The 20678-nt window shown below is 39.6% G+C and overlaps 1 protein-coding gene across 4 annotated transcripts in view; it reads right to left on the bottom strand.

Annotated features, from left to right (window-relative positions):
• Positions 1–13831, bottom strand: part of sptbn2 (spectrin, beta, non-erythrocytic 2) — a 51144-nt gene extending 37313 nt beyond the window's left edge. For 2 of the 4 annotated variants that reach the window (XM_069716453.1, XM_069716450.1), the window contains exons 1-2: positions 13323–13831; positions 1286–1473 (exon numbers count right to left, since the gene is read on the bottom strand). In XM_069716453.1, the coding sequence (XP_069572554.1) occupies positions 1286–1442 (157 nt within the window). In that variant the 5' untranslated portion in view covers positions 1443–1473; positions 13323–13831. The remainder of the gene's footprint in view (positions 1–1285; positions 1474–13322) is intronic. The other 2 variants (XM_069716451.1, XM_069716452.1) reach the window with 2 other exon arrangements.
• Positions 13832–20678: the final 6847 nt, after the last annotated feature.

Genomic DNA, 20678 nt, shown 5'->3' on the forward strand with positions numbered 1-20678 from the left:
CTGCTGGGTTCTTTAAGATACTGCAACTTGTTTTGACTATTAACAACAGAGTTTTTATCGATAGGATGTGAATATCGACCCGAACAGGATAGATTAATAAACAGACACAGACAGACATACACTGAATGTAATGAAACCGCAAATAAGGCCATCAGGATTTTTACCTGGGTCACCTTATTTGAAGCTTCCAACAAAGCCAGACAGGCGTGCATTTTCACAGTTCGGAAGGATGTCAAGACTCAAGGGTAGGCTCGTAAGTTTTGAAATAAAATTATCATCAAAGCAACATTAGCATTTTATTCAAAAGTACAGCTTCCTCCTTCATTTCAATAAAACCACATAACATGAGTTCTGCTGCAGAAAGCTCTGGCACAAAAACCCCTCTTATCCAGAAACAAATGAACCTGACTAAAGCTGCTCTTTGGTGAACTGACTATGCAGCTGGCTGTCTTTGACCTCCTTTTGGAGGTATTCCTGTCTTGCCCTATAAAAAGAGAATTGTGCCTTTTGGGACAGAAAAGAATCTAATCTGTTCCCAGTCTACAGAGCCCAATTAGATTTTTGCACATTACTGTTAGTGTGTGGTTTTGTCACAACTGTCATCTGTTTCTCAAACTCTTCTATTTAAAACTGTAACTTTAATAACATATTGGCCTAAATATAAAAAAATGTTAGTCCAAACTTATCTTTGAATGTCCCTTTTGCTTGCAGTTGAGAATGTATTTTTCAAGTGTTTTGACTGTATTATTTGATCATAACATAATTTACCACATTGTTCAATTTAATGGAGCAGGCACTGCAATTTTTCCATCAACTAAAGATTAGTTAACACTTGACAAGAAGACCGTTTTTCCCTTTTCACTTTAACTTTGGTGTAGACTCATACGCATGCTATTATGTCTATTACCTAACTATTGGCACTATTGAGTTGCAATATTACAAATACCTTTCAGATAATCCACTCTAACACAACAAAATTACTGACTGCAGCCTCAAAAATGATCAGAGCTTAATCAACAAAAAACAAAAACAAAACATAGTATTCACAATGTAGTGTTTGTATTGGATTGTACCTTGTTGTACAGGTGTACCTAACAAACTGAACCGTTATAACTGCAGTGTTACAGTACTGTAAACTGGAAATAGAAGTATGAGGTACAATCACTCCTGTTATCAAACTGTGACAAATTCATGTTTGAAACAGAACCAAATATTTCTATATCGGTGCATAATAATATAATTTAAGCATGTAAAGAACTTTGATGCATCCTGAAGTGTGACATACCTGCGAGAGCTTTAATGCGAGAGCGTTCAAAGAGGCGTGCCGAACTGTTCTCATTATCCCAGTCAGTCTCTGCTGCCAGGTCCCAGCGATTGTTGATGTCATTATATTGCTGCTGGATTTCCAAGCTGTCAAAGTCCGTAGGCGATATTGTGCTCATGGTGTCCAGGCTGGAGGAAAACACATTCAACCTACAATTTAGACAAGAGAAACACAAAACCATCCACAGTCAGTGTTATACATAGCAGGGAGAAGACGTTGCATAATACCAGAAGCTTCACAAGGCCAACACTTGAAATGTTTGTGAGCTAATGTTTTGAAGATTCAATTTTAGAAACTGAGCATCTATTTCTATTTCAATAGGAGCACATCACCTACACTCTCCACACAGCTGCCCAGCTACACTCTAGTTTTATATGTTCAAATGACAGCAAATGGTAGTCCAGTAATCTCGTTTTATCCTGAGTGTTGGATGGCAGAGAAAACTCCACACATTAATTAGAACTTGTGAGTGCGCTGGTAGAATATATGATACAAACAGCAAAACGTTAAGACCCTACTAGTGGTCAAAAACCCAGAGAACACATCACTCAGTCACTGTCCTTGCAACACTGCTAGCCATGCAACATCCCTCCTATCCTGCTGTTTGCACCACCTCAGCATCCAGATATAAAAAACAAGGCTACCGAATATGGTAACAATCAATACTTCATACACAAGGAGGTCAGATTTCTCAGTGTCAGATTTTGAGTCAGAAGCAACGGCATTATTTCCTCGACTTCATTTAATGTTGCATGTGACAATTATTCAGATGAAATGGGTATAAATTCCTGTATGACTGCACAAGTAATGTTATATATCCAAGATAATATGGCTGTTCCAGACAGAAATACCGCAACTACCAAAAAAAAAAATCTGTATATCCAATCATATCATATTATCATAACATAACATGGATGAATCCTCAATGTCACAAAGACAGTAGTACCAACCTAACAGTTCAACTGACAGTAGCAAGGATGAAAGTTTAATATTTTGACATTAGGTACACAAAAAAAAAAAAAAAAAAAAAATCTGAATAGAGGATATGATATATGAACATCAGCCATGTGCTATCGGTAACAATGTGCTTTTTGTTAGCAATTTCACTTCATTGTCAAAAACAAAGGACAACACTAAGTGCATATAACCAGACAGGTCTTGTCTTTAGTATTATGCACGGACAGACAATGGGGACCAACATTAAGATTACCCCCCACCCACCACACACACACACACACACACACACACACACACACACACACACACACACACACACACACACACACACACACACACACACACACACACACACACACACACACACACACACACACACACACACACACACACACACACACACACACCACCACCACCACCACCACCAGAGAGACCCATTAACTAACTGAGGCCATTTGCTTAAGAGCATTGAACAGATTAATAGACAGGGTTGAGTAGTCAGTTTGCTAATACCTGTTAGTTTATCTTCTGTTGTCTCTAGTAGCTGTGGCGGACGTTTTCAGGGAGACAGAATATGGAGGTGATGGATGAGAGAAAGGACAAAAGGTAGAAAAGTGGTCGGTTGCTCAAAAAGGTATTTTGAGAACTGCTAACCCTCCCCTTTGGATCAATGTTCAATTCATTTATTTGATGATACAAACTGCAGTTCTAACTTTTTGGTAAACTAAACTTTGTTCTTAATGCCAGACAGAAAAGTTGACTTTAGCCTCTGTTAGATTAGATTGTGCTGCAGAGAGCAGATGGAAGGGAGAGAGCAAACAAGGCGGCACTCTGTGGGAGATTAAGTGGGCCAGCTGATCAACACATAACATAATGAGGCTATGCATTCATTCCCTGTTCTTTTCTCTAAGTGTGACTGAAAAGCAGGATAATAGTCGATGGCAGAGATTTATCTGTTTGGATGTTAAGCTGTCATTAATGTGTCCGCTGGTACCATTCTTGGACTTGTTCTGCCATATCGGGTCAATGTACCCTCTAAATCAAACCTGGAAATCAATAAGAGCTGCCAGAACCAACGCCTATTGGTATTGTGCACTTCTTGCGTACAGCAGGATTGGGCCCATATTTATTCCTCCATCATTAAGTGGAAAAACGAGACAGACAACGGCATCCTTGAGTAGTATCGATAAAGAGAGACTGAGGTGGGCTACATTTTATAAAATGAAATCTCCAACATTATTTTACAGCACTTTGTTAGCTATTCTGTCTTCAAACTGCAAGGAGAGAGTTCACGCACAGAAATGATCTGTGGCTGAAGAGCATGGGGCGACTCACTGTGTGAAACAGTCAATTATGTTATTTGTTTAGTATTTTCTTGACAATCTTTTTTTTTGGCAATGTTGTATTTATGGGATAGTTTGCAGTATGGATAAAGACAGAAAACAAGCAAGAAAGAGGGTGATAAGATGCAATATTGTAGCAATTATGTGGTGGATGCATTGAGGTTTGTTTTGAAATAAGTTGTTATCAACCAAAGAGGCTTTGATTTTGTTAGAGTCATGGTCATAGTTAATTCTGTTATGCAGGACAACAGCTACTTTAATATTGATATGCCATGTAAAATATACTTCAAAAATTATATTTTTCACATACAAATAAATTTACTACTTATGCTACAATACATCTAATAACTGAAACATAACATTTCGTAAAATACATTTTGAACCCGCAGACCATGCTTGGATGCTAAATATCCACCATCCCATCCCTAAAGTAAACGTTACAATTTTTAGGGTCAAACAAATCACAGACATTCTGTCTATATTGAAAAAAAAAAAAAAAAAACCTTGGCAAATCCTATTAGTAGTAGATTAAGAAGTGGCTGGGAATAGAAACTAAATGCAGGGATTAGAGAAGAAGGCAGAACAACGCCTTCACGTCGCCCCCCGATCTGCCACCTCGCCACTCACTCCACATCTTGGCTAGTGCCTTCAACCCTATGAGTATAATATTTATTCTTGAATGTTGAGTAATTAAAAATGCTATTACACAGTCAGTCCCCAACCATCGATTGACAACTTAACACGCTCTTAAGTTAATGCCCTCTTCATCACCGTAGCAACTTATAGGGATCATTAATAAAAGAATAAATGAAAAGTGAAGGCAGACCTACACTAAGCGACTGCTTGTAGTGTGGTGCTTCTGACAAAGAGTTAAGTGGTTAGATTTCTACGCAGCTTAAAAAACCAAAACGTCACAGCATGGAAGCAAAAGCGACAAAGAGGACACGCTATCCAAGACAGGCCTGGCAGTGATGACCATGGCAATCTGTTTGAGGCGGTGAACTAGGGTGGGGGATGGAGGATGGGGGGGAGGGAAGGAGTAGGAGGGGGGGGGGGTGTCACACAAGTCTCACAATAGCAAGGGAGGAGAAATCCTCCCCTTGTTGTAGGAAGGAAGAGGCTCGGCTCAGTGTCTGCACTAATCGCTCCTCACTGGATCAGACAAACAATCCCCTGACCTACTATGATACAAACTACTGTACTCATCCTTCCACACAACACAGTGTGGCATAAAAACCCCACATGCAAGCCGAGCTGACCTATTACACCCCACCACCACCAGCCCTCCTCTCGCATACACACACTATGCTTCTAACAGCCACACGTACAAATCCACCCACTGAGCATGTAACCATGTAGAGTATCAGTATTCAGCACACAAAATGGGTCGGTTCAACACCTACACTCAAGCCAGTGTGAGTGATGTGCAAGCGCCTCCCCCCTGCACAGACAGAGAAAAAACACACACAAAAAAAAAAAAAAAATCAGTGACAGAAAAGAAGCCCCTCTGCTACAAAGCTAAAAGACGTAGATGATCCGTTCGAGCACAATCTTTTCCATAAACAATGCTTCTGCAGACATCAGATGATAGCCCCCCCCCCAAAGCTACCACAATGCAACTTCAAACAGCACAGCTGAAAAAAAAAAAGACACAGACAGGCAGACAGACAGATGTGGCACAAAAAAGGGGGCATAAAAGAGGTTCTATGAAAGAAAATCCCCTCGAGGCCTAATCCACCAATAGATAACAAAGGACACGCATTAATGTAATGATAGATTTTTTTTTTAATCTGTCACTTATCCTTCATATATCAATATGCCATTAGAAAAATGACTCCCTGAACACTTCCTAGTGTAATCAAGACAAAAAGAAAGAAATAATACCAAAGAACCTATAATATAAGCCACTTATAACTGCAATAACTGGACAACACCGTAGGGCTGTGAACAGAATGAAAACATGGATAACGAGGTGTGGCCGACGTGAAATGTAACCTTTGCGAATATGCTAAACTACGCTTTCTCAACTTAAAATAGGAAAGCGGGACAAGTACGGCAAGTGTGACTGTTCAGAAATATAGTGCTTCTGAAAAGGGGAAGAATCAAAGTGGGGCACAGAGGACTGCCTCGAGGCTAAACCCCAGCTTCTGACTGGGCAGACACGCATCAGGCCATCGCTCACAAACAGAATGACACTGGTAAAGGAAGCAGGGCAGAGCCAGCGGCATGATAGGCAGCGCCACCACCTCTTTCTTTTTCATTCTCAGCGCTCCTCCCCTCCCAGTGCTGCTTCCCTTCGCTCAGCTGCTCTGTTTGTCACTGCAACCGTTAATCAAGGAGAGAGGAAAAGAGAAATATAGCCCACAATCACTCACCCGCAGAGAATCAGGGCCTGTGCACATTAGCCAGCCACACTGCCGCCATGCACCAGGGGAATAGAATAGGACACACACACACACACAACCACACAACCACACACACAACCACTCCCTCTGATGCCAAACAAAGGAGCTATAAGCCTTGCCATACAACTCCGACTCAAAGCCACAGTATAATTCTGGTATTCAATAACACAATTATTAAATGTTAAATGTGTTTCAGAAATCGGCATCAGTGAAACATCTTTCATACGTCAATATGCCTTCGAAACATTTCTGAAATTAAAGAAACAACTGTGTGTGGCTGTTTTATGAGCGCAAAGCAGCCACGAGCCTCCGTTCAAGCTGAGGTGGCATCTCTGTATCGGCCCCAAATCAACCTGCCTGTGATGCCCAGATGATCCAGCAGGGTGGGGAGGCAGATCCCAAAATGCTGCACACAAAGCCTGCCCCGCCGAACTGGCCCCACACAATGGAGGAGTCAGCAGAGAGTTGAGGCCAGCCGTTCAAGCCTTTCCTGTTTGCAGAGATGAGGCGGCCAGAGGCACATATGCATCAGGGGCCCCTCCGCAGGCTGCTGATCCGGGCCTGAATGCCACGCTGAATAGGACAGCAGAGGTCCTTTGTTGACCTGTAGCATCACATTCATCAAACACTCAAGCGGCCAGCGAGCCCGCCACACATCCACGTAGACATGTTACTTTGCTTTTCAGCACCAGCACTGAATACAGCACAATGGTATATAATACATATTTAATGTTTAAAGGGATGTTTTCTTTTCTTATTTTTTATTTCTATTTTATCCAACTTTTTTTCAAAATTATTCTTTTTAAATCAGATGACTGATTTCAGGTACACAGGAGTTAATGTAGATGCATTATGACAAGAAATCTTATGACAATCTAATTATACCATATTTGAATATAATCAATAGACAACAAAATTTCCAGATGATATACTCTTTTTCCTTCGTTGAAGTACTATTACTATTATTATAACCTTTGTCTTGTCCATGGACAAAGAAGAAGCACCTGCTTTGTAAACGACGTCCATTTTTCATCTCATATCCAAATGAGCACTGTATTATTTGAATGAATATTTTATGAATTTCTAAAGTATGTTCTAAATTATCTTAAATAGTGTCACAGTCACACTTTCAATCGTTTTCAAAGTCTCATTTTTGAAGCAGTGCATCACAGGTCAGTTGGTGACACAAGCTGCACTTGCTTATCTAAATAACAAGTTCAATAGCTGAACTCACAGAATATTACTTCAAGAACCAAATCTGGTATAATCCCACTGGTACAACCAACATACATCTCGGAAGTAAAAAGAGATATTGTGCCTTTTTAAAGCAGCCCAATGGCAATTCAGGCCCATCCATGGCATGGCCTATTAATATTGGTACAAATAATAGGAAAAAGTTATAGTGATTTTGGCTCCTGTCCTGCTACAATAGCTGAATGAGTCCGAAGCGTAACCTGTACTTCTAAATTAATTTGGCTGGAAGACAGTCGCAGCATTAATCTGCCAAAAATCCAAATGAAAAACATTAGTGAATGAATTATTCATGCAAATCAGACTCACCCACTGTGGAATGGTTCTTTCCATCTTAAAACACACAAGACCAAGCGCAGAGATACGCACTGTCAGCATGCCTGTAAGGCTGCTCCTGTGCGTGTGCGTGTGTGCGTGTGTGTGTGTGTTTTATTGGACTCATCAGATATGTATCAGTGAAAAGGCTTTACTGCTTCATAGACAATGAAAAAAAAACTGACGTACAAAACGATCCAATTACGACATGAATATGGACCTACATAACCTAAATATAATATCAAAGAACCCCAGAAAGGCAGTGACTCATAAATTGAACACAAACAATAAATGGTATACATACAATGTAGAGGTTTACAAACACTGCTTTCTTTATGAGTATCTGAGTACTATAATACTGCCCACGTCAGTATTTCTCAACATGACTCTATGACTTGAACTGGCAGTGAGATATTGTGCTTTTGGATTTCTAAGGAGGTGTGCAACATTTTGTGCCCCATGAAACACAGCTGGAAGAAAACAGCTCGGACTTTCCATCTCTGATGAAAAGTCTGCCCACGCAAGAGGCGCTGAACAAAGTCCTTCCAATGACCTAATCTTTAAAAGGGGTATTTATGTATTAGGAGCACACCATATACAGTTTCAATAGTACATAATGTGTCATAAATACAAAATAAAGGCCTTTTTCAAAGGTTGTGCAGCTCTGTCCTGCTCTCATAGAGCTTGTTGTCATTTTAACTCTCTACATTTTTGGGATATTATTCAAAAAATAGAGGATATTAGTGGACAGCCCTCTTTCAAAAATCCTCAGCATTTAACTGTGTTTGTGATTCCAACTTTGAGCGTTACACAGTGCGCTACAGTTATCATATTCTCTTGTAATTTTGAAGCCTGCAGTCGAAGTTTAGAGTTAATGTGGTCCAACTCGTACCAGACATGGCTGGTATTTCCAATACTTTCAAAGGGACATTAGAAACGTTTTTTATGTAGGAAGAATATTGGCATCAAATCAACAGTAATATAATTTATTGCTGTCAGTATAGAAAAAGAGGACTGAGGTCAGTGAAGACCATTTCAACACTCATGCTTTAAAAGTATATGCTATTCACTGCATGCCATCTATTGTTGAGCTCTGAAAAGTAAATGCTATTAAAGCAAAAAAAAAAAACCTTTCAATCAAAAGCACTCACTGGTTACGGTTTAATTATAGATGCGAGATAATTCCCCATTCATATTAATGATATCTAAAAACAAAATGCATATTTTATGCAGATGACACAATTGCTCAGGATAGTTCTCTGGTTGACTTTTCTTTAGTTGGTTTAAACATTAAAAAAATATATATACATCTTGAAAGCTACAGCTTAAAGGGGATCATTTTGATGATCTACATATGGCCACACTGTCTTTGAAAGATGCTGTAAAATGCTAATCATGCTGTTGACCTACTTTGTGAAAATCTGAAAATAAACTGGTCTGTTCGAGTGAGTGAAAACCTCAAATGTATCTCCAGAATGTCAACTTTTCAAGAATAAAGATAAACAGCGTTCATCTGATTTGACTTTGAAAATATGTCATCACCCTCACTGGTTCTTTAGTTCCCTCAAACCTTTGTGCCCATGTTTTGCCCATCAAGCAGATTAAAAAACAAACAAAACAAAAAAACATTTTGACTTCAGGTCCATTATCAATGTCACTTTTCGGTCTTCACTACAAAGTGTAGACATGGCAACAGTTTTGCTCTCAGGGTATTTTACATTCATCAAAACTGGACATAAGAGACTGGATAAATGAAGGCAAGAGAGGACATAATGACTACCCATACTAAACTGTCCATTGTAGTTTGCGGTGTTGTTCTACATGGGCCTAAAAAAAAAAAAAAAAAATTAAAAATAAATTTAAAAGTTAAATGAAGAGTTGCACATTAAACAGTTGCTACACACAACATAAGCTGGGTTAGAGACATGGTTCACTGCAGCAAAATGAAAGTGTGAATGGCACGAATGGGAAAAGAAAAAAAAAAAAAAAAAAAAAGCTTGTTCGAGAGGGATTTTCAGAATCAGCACGATGGGGGGCCACATTCACAGTCCCATCCTATTGTTGGACGCTGCTCATCTAGCCAGCCACCCAGACAGCTAACAGACATTTCTCATCCATCTATCATCACAACAAGCTGTCCTCTCACTCAAAAGACTCCACAGTTATTTTAGCCTGTGGCCATGAACACAATAACAAAGTATGATCTCACTGGGATCCTTTGAGGCGAGAATTAACAATCAACATGCACACTATATACATATATATATATATATAAATATATATAGAATAAAGAAAGGATGTTGGTTCATTTAATGAAGTCTGTTTCAGTTTGTTCTTACAGGGAACATTGCAGTGCTAACTGAAACACAAACCAAATGTTTTGAATAACAACAGATCATTTTCATCACGGCAAAACTCCATGTCCATCCTGAAGATAAATGCTCACTTTAAAAAGCTGCAATGAATCAACTTTTTTTCTTTTTTTTTTTTAAACACACTTTTTAAGCTCATACAAAAATAATCTTTCAACTAATATGCGTTTTCTCTCTTGCCAGCAATTACCAAGAAGAACAACCAGACTCAGTTCCACGGACGCTGCAATGAGATGCTGATATATTTGATGTTTCCACAGACATTCTCTGCAAGTATAGGAAATACAGGCATTTCATATATTTATATTTTTTTCTCTCACAGGCAGATTCAGTTTTGTAAGTGTGGCAGTTTGTCCATAACAATCTGAAAGTAGGACTAATGATGGCTGATGTTGTTTGCACAGGAAGGCTGGGCAAAGCATTAAGGAGACAGAAGATCTGCACACTGGCCAATAAATTATTCCAAGTCCACTGAGTGTTTTGATGCACAATTACACAGTGTTATTTTCCTTGCAACTTCCCCATTTGGCATTTTGTCAAATCACGGCAGGTCTGTGAGAATAGATGTCATCTACAGCCCCAAAGGGATGTTGTTAATTATTAAATATACTGTCTGTGGCCAGCTCCAACCTTATCCTTAACGCTGCCTGCCGGCAATGCCCCATAACCCATCAACAAGGTGAATAGCAACAAAGGGAAAGTCACCATGTTGCCCTCTAGTGGTACAATACTACTTTACATACATTTTATACCAACAAAGAAAATGACTAACCTATTCATTCGATTATTATCAAAGAAACCAATTCTATCTGTAGGAAGGTAATATTGGATCTACTCCACAATGAACGTGACATGCAGGGTGGTTAATATTGAATGTTTAGATCAGTACCTCCGCAATATTTTGCGTATGACTATTTAGACATTGTGGCACCGTGGAAATTGGGTCATTTTTCAGCTTCACAGGAGATTTTAAAGATTTTAACTGCAGAACAGTACAAAACAGCTCAACGTAACATCTGCTTTCAGGTATGTGGCAGCCCACAGACTGTAGTTTACTTCTTAAATGTTATTAGGATTGTCAAAGTGTAAGATTTGCAGCCCATTTTATGGTACTAAATCATGTTGCTGTCTTTCATAAAAGATTTCATGGAAGTAGTTAAGTTCAACTTTATATTGGATGTGGAGGTGCTGAAAGATGCAAGACGATGGAAGGTGCAATGACATACACTCCAAAAGAAGTTTATAACCTGTTTGTCTTCTTTGGTCATTTCCTAAATTGAAATACAATTTCAAAGAGTATATACCTTAATAGCATATGCATGTGTTTACTTAGACAGAGACCTCAAAGCTGCTTAAGTCATTTTATTAGGATTACGCTAGGTTGCTCCATTATTTAACTGAGATTCAGACCAAAGCCATCAAGTCAAACTAAACCAAAATCTGTACAGCTGTTGCTTGTTTTGGGGACCAGGGGGCATTGAGTAAATTAAATTGCAGACTCCCTACAAGAGGCTATGAAACATGTATAAAGTGTATCTGAGGCTGTATATAACTGAGCAGTCATGTCCACACAGAAATATCCTTCCCGACTAGACAAAAGATAATAAATTGATGAGAATATCCAGTGGGAAGTTCGCAATAAGTAAAATAACAATGATATAAACAAAAAAGAAGTTCTGGCCAAACCATACATAGGAAAGTAAAATGATCCAAGTGGTAAATAAGAGTCATGAATAATAAAAAGAAACAAATAATGGAAAGCAATAAATTTAGGCAAACATGAAATAATTATAAACTAACTTCTTAACCTAAATAATATACACTATTGCCAATTTTGTTGTCTATTTAGACATGAATCTATATTTCTAGATCTATTTAACTGTTATCATTTTGTCAAATTTAGTCTTCAAAATAAACCAGTTTCCAGGTGACGAAGAAGAAGAGGAGGGGGGGGGACAAGGAGGCAATTTAAATACAACAGAATGAACTCATGGCTTTCTATCTAACCCCACAGTTGACTTGTAAATCAGTCACTAAATATAAAATGAGCCAACAAGACAGCAGTGAGTGGTGTAAGACCCACTGACACAGGGTCGTATAACCCTTCCGTGATTTAGACACCAATGGGTTTGGTTTCACAAAAAAAGCATCGCTCTAGCCAAAGTGTCAATCAAAAATGCACAAAACAGCAGTTCAGTGCCATCAATGCCCTCCTTAATGAGGGTACAGCTTTGTCTTGCAGAATCTCATCCTTTTCTCTGATTTTTTTTTTCCTTTCATATTTCAGAAAATCAACACAAAAAAAAAAATAGTCATCACTCCTTGAATATACTGTATCTGGCTGTAACCACCACCCTACCCTCTCCATCATGGGTGTCACCCACCAATCTATGCTTGACAAAATACAAAAATGTAAAATTCCCCATCAAGACTGGCGATTTAAAAGTAATTATACGCGTGTCCATGTGTTTCTCTTGTTCCACAATTTTTCAATGGGCTGATGTTTCCGTGGCCATAAAAACACGGTTCTGCACGTGGTAGGTAGCCTGTAAATGTCAAGCTCTGTGCTGTCTGCTAGATTTGGAGGTGCTGTCTAATGCTTGGCGAGCATTTAGCAAACTTACACATTTCAAAACAACGCGTTCACTGGCTTTAGAATTAAAAATAATCTTTTTCTAGTAAAAGGCACCTTTTAAAACACACTTCTACCTGATTCATCCCTGCTATGAGTCACAGTCTAGGCCAGGCACGCAGTGTAAATCTCTTGACCTATCATAACATAACCACACAGCACACAATGTCGAAAGAAAAAAAATAAAATAACCTGCAGCTTTACAAGATGTCATCACTGTAACATATCTTGCTAAGATTAGAAGAAAAAAAAATTATAATCAGGGGCAAGCAACAAGGCTTGGTTGGTTTACAAGCAGATGCTGAAAAGATCCACAGGCTGGCTGTATTGAACACGCAGATAAAAATGTGGCTGCGTTTGACATCGATTCAAACAAAGGCAAGAAGAGACAGGACATATAGAGACGTGGTTCCCAATAACTGAGGCGTTGCAGTGAGACACTTCTCAACCAGACAGCTTAACATTTCAGAGATGCACGGTGGGTGGGTGGAGAGGGGGGTGTTGGGTTTGTCTCTTTTAAGAGTTACAGAAAATGCGGTACATTAATGTGATCTATTGGCTCGGAGAGAGCTGGTAGCAGTGGCGAGCTAACAGCAGTCACCTGAATATCAAGCCTCCTCTCTCATTAGCCTTGTTATTACTGGGCAGCCTGCTGCTGCTGCTGCTGGTGGACAATAAATGGACCAAAAAAAAAAAAGACCAAAAAAAAAAAATCACGCTTACCCCTTATTTTGTCTTCTGGTAAAGAACCTGTCGATATTGTTTCTATCGCGTCACTAAACGTGATTTTTCACCAGACATGAAAAAATAGCTCCCTTCGCTACCGTCGCGTGCCGCTACGCTAATTCGATTTTTTTTTTTTTTTTTTTTTTTTTTTTTTTTTTACGGTTTAAAAAATAAAATCCAGGTGACTGATAACGTTTCTCCGTTAAATCCGCATCCTCGGAGACAAAAAAAAAAAAAAAAAAGAAGAAGAAAAAAAAAGAAGAAGATCTTTTCCCTCCGCGCTGCTACCGGTGCAGCGCGTTACGAAACCGAACCAGGCTCTCTTTATCTGGCTTTCACACAAAACCGTCAAGCGGGGAGGGAGAAGAAGGGGGGGAAAAAAATGTATACACACACAACAAGCGACGAGAGGACCCGCGTTTAGAGGCAGGTACGAGACGGATATCCGCAGCGGCTTCTTCTTCTCCCCCCCCCCTCCTCCTCCGCGCGGCCGAGCATCCGAAGGACCGTCCGTAGCTACTACACCGACTCCCGCTCCCCCCGTGCTCCCGTTCAACAGGGAGAAGAAAGAAAGAGTGGACGTGGTTGTGGTAGTTAGGGGGTGTGCGTGGGGGTGGGGGCGTGCGTGGGGGGAGGAGGAGGAGGGGGTGTGTGTGTGTGTGTGCGCGTGTGTAGGTGTGTTTCCGACCCTTCACAGTCACGTCGGAAACACACGTGTCTCGAAACGCACATTTCCAGTGTTCTCCACAATCACTGCGAGAACAACAGTGAGGGGGAGACCGTGTGCTCGAGTCTGGTGCTGTCCCTGGTGCTAAAACGGAACATTCACATGTGGCCTTGCTGCCTGTTACTGATCTTAATGGGGGAAATCCTGCCAGCAAATTTTTTTTTTTTTTTTTTTTTATATCGTGGATTTAAACATGTCACATGGTCCTCAACGCTTCCAATTCTCCAATTATATCTTAATTTGTGAGGATTTCTTAAAAAGGGAATCCGTATAAGATGCTGGATTCACCTCATCAGTGTTACTAAAAACAGAAAGCCCCCTGGTAGTTCATACACACACTCTCTTATATCCATACATCATTCTGCCCATTCAGTTCCCTCGCTGGCGTAGTTTCTCTTCTTTCTTTTGCAGATGTCCCGTCATGGAGCTGCGTGTCTCTGCCCTGCTCTGGTGGTCTCCACCAACAGTTCTTCTCTTGTATCTCTATGCTGTCCTTTTCTCTCTCTGCTCTGCTCTCACCCCAACCGGTCGAGGCAGATGGCCTCCCACCTCTGAGCCTGGTTCTGTCGGAGGTTTCTTCCCTCTGTTGGAGGTTTTTCTCCCTTAAAGAGGAGGGTTTTTTTTTCCCTCTTAGCTTATGTGGGAATTGTTGAATTGTTGGATTTCTCTGTATAATATTGTAAAGTTTTGCTTTAAGGACTTTAATGTGTTAAGTGCCATGAAATAACCTGTGTTGTGATTTGGCGCTATATAAATAAAATAAAATAAAATAAAATAAAATTGAATTGAATTGAATTGAATTGGATTGAATTGAATTGCAGGATTAAATAGTGATGTATTGAAGGAAATCCATTATGTATTGAGTCAAACGTGATTTTTAGAAACAAAAACCTTTTTCCAACACTACAATTTTGATTTTTTTTTTTTTCCTTTCGATTTTCCTCCCTTCATCTGAGGAACTGCAGTTGCTCTAAATTATTCCTGAGACACCGTGGGGCACCTGGCCAGAGTGTCACATAGAGCAAGTCATCAAGATCTGGGTTATTCATAAAGCCCCGGAAGATGCCAGAGAGCCTCAAGACCAGGATAAGTGTTTTCCCCTGTGCAACTCTCTTTTGCACCGTATAGTAATGTGAGCAGTGATTTGATGGTTGAATTAGAAAACATATGGAGTGACTCATTCATGTTGGTGCTAAGACACGGTCTGAGAAGGGCACCCAAACTCTCTCTGACACCTAAATTAGTTCTGAACCTCTGTGTTCTCGTCTGCTCCCGTCTCTACAGGGTGTGTGTCTGTGAGCTTGGGTGTAGCTGAACCAATAAAGTGGTCGTGGTGAGGACTTTATGGGATGATGGGTCTCTTATGGAGGGCTGAGCCATTTGGAAAATAACATGCTGCTCATTGTAAATAGTTAGTGGTAATGAAAAAGCTCTGCTGTGTTGTTAGTGTTGTTCCAGGATTTTGCATTTTTGCTGTGAATATATTATCGTAGTTGAAGCTTTCTAAGTGTGCATGCTCGTTTAAACTGTAGCTATACCATCAATGGTTCGTTTTCATTGGCACTGTCAACAGATTTGAGCAAATGTGTCACCGCTTAGAATTTTTACGGCACCTGCCTCAACAGACTCGTTTCAGGGAGGGCTGATGGACGGCTGAGTTGAGCTGAGGCGAGATGCTGCTGGTTTAAAAGCGGCCTTTGTGCTTTAAACAGTACACGGTCTGCTAAAGTGGTGGGGAAAGTTGGTGTTGTCAGTTTTTAGATGATTAAAATGGCCCAAACTATTAACATTTTAAACAAAGAAATGAATTAAGAAATATGTCATACGTAGATAAAAGAAATGAGGTGGTAGTGGCCAGTAAGTATTTAGACAGAAATGCTCATTTTACTTTGGATTGAAATAATTGTTTTTAGGATTATTTTGTAAATTTGATAACAAACACAAATAATACTGTCACATCTTTGGCTGTCAGTGTGTTTTACTCAAAGGTTTCTTTAGGCAGATTTTTTTTTTACACAGTATATGCTCTGTGGTGATGGTCTGTTTGTTCTTCGGTCACAGTTCAACACTATGAGTTAAAAACATTTGCAACATTTGTTTCTCTGACTGGTTTATTAAAATCAAGAAACACCACATGCAGTATATGTTTTGTGCTTCAACTCAATAACATAACATTTGAGATCAATACACTGACAGTCAGAAAGTGGAAGAAAACACTTGGCTTCTCTGAGCATAGCAAATAACTTTATAGCTAAATTGATACTACTTACAGTTCGTTTTTGGTACTTATTGTAACACATTTTGATAGAAAAACTCAGATATATTCTTATACACTTTTAATTGAATCATGTAATCTTGTATTTACTTTATGTACTCTTCAGTAAGACAGATTTGAATCTAAATGTAATTAATCTCAGTGTTTTTTTGTTATTTTATTGACATCCTCTAAAGCATGTGGGTCATAATCACACAATACGTATAAACAAAATACAGGCTCTTAAAACAACCTTATATCAGCCAGTTACAACTTTACCTTTTCAAAACTGAAAAAAAAAGAGTTCTTATGAATTCACATTTTACTTTCCAGAGCGGACAGTGTAGATCAAACCGGGCTCTCTGTCCAGACGCTATTCAGTAGTGTTTAAGGATAAAAGAAAGTCCCAGGTCTTCAAAATTCACTCATCTGAGCGACACGCATGTGTGTCAGCATTGATAGCGCGCACACACAGAGCCTGTTTACACCCCCAGACCCCGGCCCCTGTCCCCACCTCTGCTCACAGACCCACACGCCGGTGTAGAGCTCATCCACAATCCACCGTGACAAAGGGAAAGAGCTGAGCGCAGGATATAGGGCTGCCACTGGCTGCCAGAGTGTGTCCAGCACAGTGATTTCTGCAGATTGCAGCAGTTTGAGCTAAACCCCCCTCTGTCTGCTCACTATAGACGGGACCTGGATGGGTGGGGTCATCGTTGGTGCGTGCAGTGACCAGGGTGGAGCAAGCGGGTGGTGTTTTGGTAAAGTTGGTGTGACTATATACCTTCACAGCTGGGAGGATATGATCGCTATTCTTTTTTCCGAGCACAATAAGTGTGTGTGACTGATATTTCCAACCTTAAAGCTGAATCATATGACTCCAATCCTGGGTAACGGAGGGGGTCTCGGTGCTGTGTCTGTCTGAGGCAGGGACACGCAAACACACGAGCTGGAGTAAAAAAAAAAAAAGTGAGAGAATACCCCAGATAGAGCACAGCAAACAGGTCTCTGAGGCCCGAAGCAGTAAACACATCCTGTTAGTGATATGTACAGCTTTGTGCCAGGTTTACTACCGAATCCAAACACTCAACAGGAGATATAAATTGTAAGAAGGCCTTCAGTTTCTCCTCTAACTTTTACAACTGTAGTCCCATAGTTACATGTTATAGTACATCAAATATTGAATCATTACTTCTGTGTAGATTACTTCCGATTTAAATCATGTTCAAACAGCATTTGCTCATCCTTATATGCGACTTTATTTTAGCTGATTAACCTCCTCCCTATAAAGCTGCCCTGTTATATTTTTCTTTATTCACCCTGATGCTATAACAGCCATTCCTCTTCCGAATTTGGCCAGGCAAGAAAGTGTTTTGTAATGCAGCCTCACTACTCATTTGTCTCAAAGACAAAGATAAACTATCATCTTAAATTGTATTTATGTAAATATATGAGCAGGTGTTTGGTTTGCTATTTTTTTCTTTTTCTTACAGAAAAAACAAGTTTTCACATAGGACATGTGATCACATGTATGACACATATTGCCTCATCTGATAGCATGGGGAAACATTTTTACATGGGCTGCACACATTACCCATGAAAATATTCCATGTTTCCTGTGCAAAAACATGTTTCACATGTCCACAATCACCATGTGTATGTCATGTGATCATGAGTTTTTTTCTGTAAGGGTCATTGGTTCCTTTTTGTGTATAAATCACTCACCTACTGTGTATCCAGGTATCTACAAGATACAACGTAAAAGGGATTTCCAAGCACATTGTAAAAACACTTGTCGACATATAGCATCTTGCTCTTTTTCTTCCCCCTTTGCATAAATCAACCACTGCAATTACTTTACAGGCAGATTGATGACTGAGCCGATCTGAAGTGACTGACTGACTGACGTAATCACTCAAATTAATCAGTGTTTATGAGAGACAGATTGTCTAGGTCTGTGCCAAGTGTGACATTTCTTTGAAAGCGTCATTATCTTGCTCTGTTATGTCATATTTGTCCCTCAGCCTCCAAAAGCAGCTGAAGCTATATTGGATCAACACAGAAGAAAGTTTAGGAGCTGCAGTCTACCTCCACCATTACCCAGTGGGTTGTACTCCGGTCAGGGCGACCTACTAAAAGATATTTATATATCACTTTTTGAGTCACCTCCCAAGGACAACTGTGCTATATCTGTTTTGGTTCTTGCTCATCCTTTGTCTCTCCCGTTCCTTTCCCTTTCTCTGTTTCTCTCTAAACTAGTTGCTGGAGGTCACCCTGCTGTTCCAGTTAAAAAATGATATAATAATTAGACAGAATGAAACCAGGACAGTAAGGAGCTGTGGTGCCACCGTGGTGCAACGTGACTCACTGAGCTCACAGGCTGAAGACTGTCTTAAGGTCTGGGCAGAGAGGGAGCGAAACAGTTTTGTGAGTAATAACACCCATTTCTTGGTGTGCGAATCAGACGACAAGCTGTTCCACAGGCAGTTAACATTTGTGAATCACAAGATAACATGTGGTTTCATTCGTATTTAACTAGAGAGCATTTCAAGGTGGAAATAATTAGTGTTTTGGGGAACGCACAACAGGTGTGGTAGCCAATACAAAACACACCTGAATCTCCAGTCCAAAGCACAAGGCAATGAGAGCATTGTTTACACATCTCACAATGATAGATTCAAACTTCTTACTTCTTGACACTGTTCATTATGTCGGTCCAAAGCCAGAAATAACATTGTTTGGACCTATTTAAATAAAAAAAAGTTTTTTGTTTTTTTAATGTTGTCAGTGACATTGAAGATTATAAACCAGGGCTTCATTTATGAATACAACATCTACAGCATGTTTCCACCCGCAGCTTTTGAATTAAAACAAAATGAACATGATTTATTTATTTACTGTGGCTTTCTGTCAACCAACTCTTATCCCTTAGATTTATCTCATTCACATGTCATAGTTATACTTTCTAACCCTTTTTCATTTTGGCATCATGGAGTGAAGTCGGAGTGGAGACATGCTGATAGTGAGGACCTTGGTAGATTAATAATGTACAAGTACTGTAGATATGTACCAGCAGTTCCCTCTAGTGGAAGATGTTGTGAATTAGTTTTGCCCCAGATGGTGATGTCTGTTTTTGGCATTGAAAAAATTCAATGTGACAGTCTTTGTACAAGAGGACTATTAAACTATTCTGTTTAATGATTTCAATTTTAAATTGTGATTCATGAAAATTAAGTTAAACCATGTGCGACGGATTATATGACAGAAAGCAATAGTTTGCGTGTCTTATTACATAGTCTGTGCTCATAATGGGGTTGCTACAAGCAATCTGCACCCTCCTCATGAGCAATTTCTCTCTAATCTCAATTATGCTCCAACAGGCTGCAAAAAAAAGGCAATTTAAAGCTTTACTGCCTTGCTTTTTTATGAATGATGGATGCACACTGGTGTGCAAATATTGTTTGTCTAATTTTACAAGAGGTACAAATGTAGCAGTTTACAATAACAATATAAGAATTGAGTTCAATCCACAAAAAAGTATATGCATTTGAAACACTGTTGTTATTTTTATTTGTTCATGTTAAACATTATCCAAATCTTTCACTTTGTTGGTGGCACTGTCCACTGTTCAGGTTTTGTCAGGTCCTCTGTCAGCTGCTTGCTTTCAGCTGAAACAAATACTACAAAGATTAACTAGAAAAATACTTTACTTCACTTTCTAACTGTAAAAGGATTACATTATATAATAAAGCTTTCCTGAACTCAGCCTGGATAAACAGTCTCCAGGAGGTTGGGGCCACAGAGACTGCAGAATTCCCTCGTCATAGGAGATCAGACTGTTAGGCTGGACCAATTCAACGTGTTCATTCACTGTGGACTGTTGCTCATCCACGCTGTTATCCTGGGGCCACTGGACTGTTTTTATCGTTTGCCATTCACCCAATGACAACACGGAAGGAAGCAAACATGCAAAACACACTGCATCTTTTATTATTCTGAAATGAGTAACACATTTATTTAAATAAACATGAAGTATGTGCAGTATGAAGTTGTTTTACTCCCTCATCTTACTTTTGGTTCTCTGTTGCCGTCCATCCTGCTTGTGCATCCTGGGTGAATCCCGTTGATCCTCGCCTCGGCATCATCCTCTCTAATCTGGAGTATTTTTTAATCTTCTGGTATGGTGGAGTCACCCAAGTCAAAAATAAATCTTTTATTGATTCTAAGATAAATAAATGCAGTTTTCCTAAAACAAAGCACTGTACTTATGTAAACTGAAAGTACCAACAGAGCTATTTTGCTCCATGGCGTTACCTCCTGGGGTAGATTTCCACCTCTGCTGCTATCCTCTCTTCTATGAGGCTTTCTTTTA

This window comes from Brachyistius frenatus, unplaced genomic scaffold (genome assembly GCF_029030835.1).
Source record: "Brachyistius frenatus isolate BFR_SWC_R1_liver_20210118 unplaced genomic scaffold, ASM2903083v1 Contig_157, whole genome shotgun sequence".
Lineage (NCBI taxonomy): Eukaryota > Metazoa > Chordata > Actinopteri > Embiotocidae > Brachyistius > Brachyistius frenatus.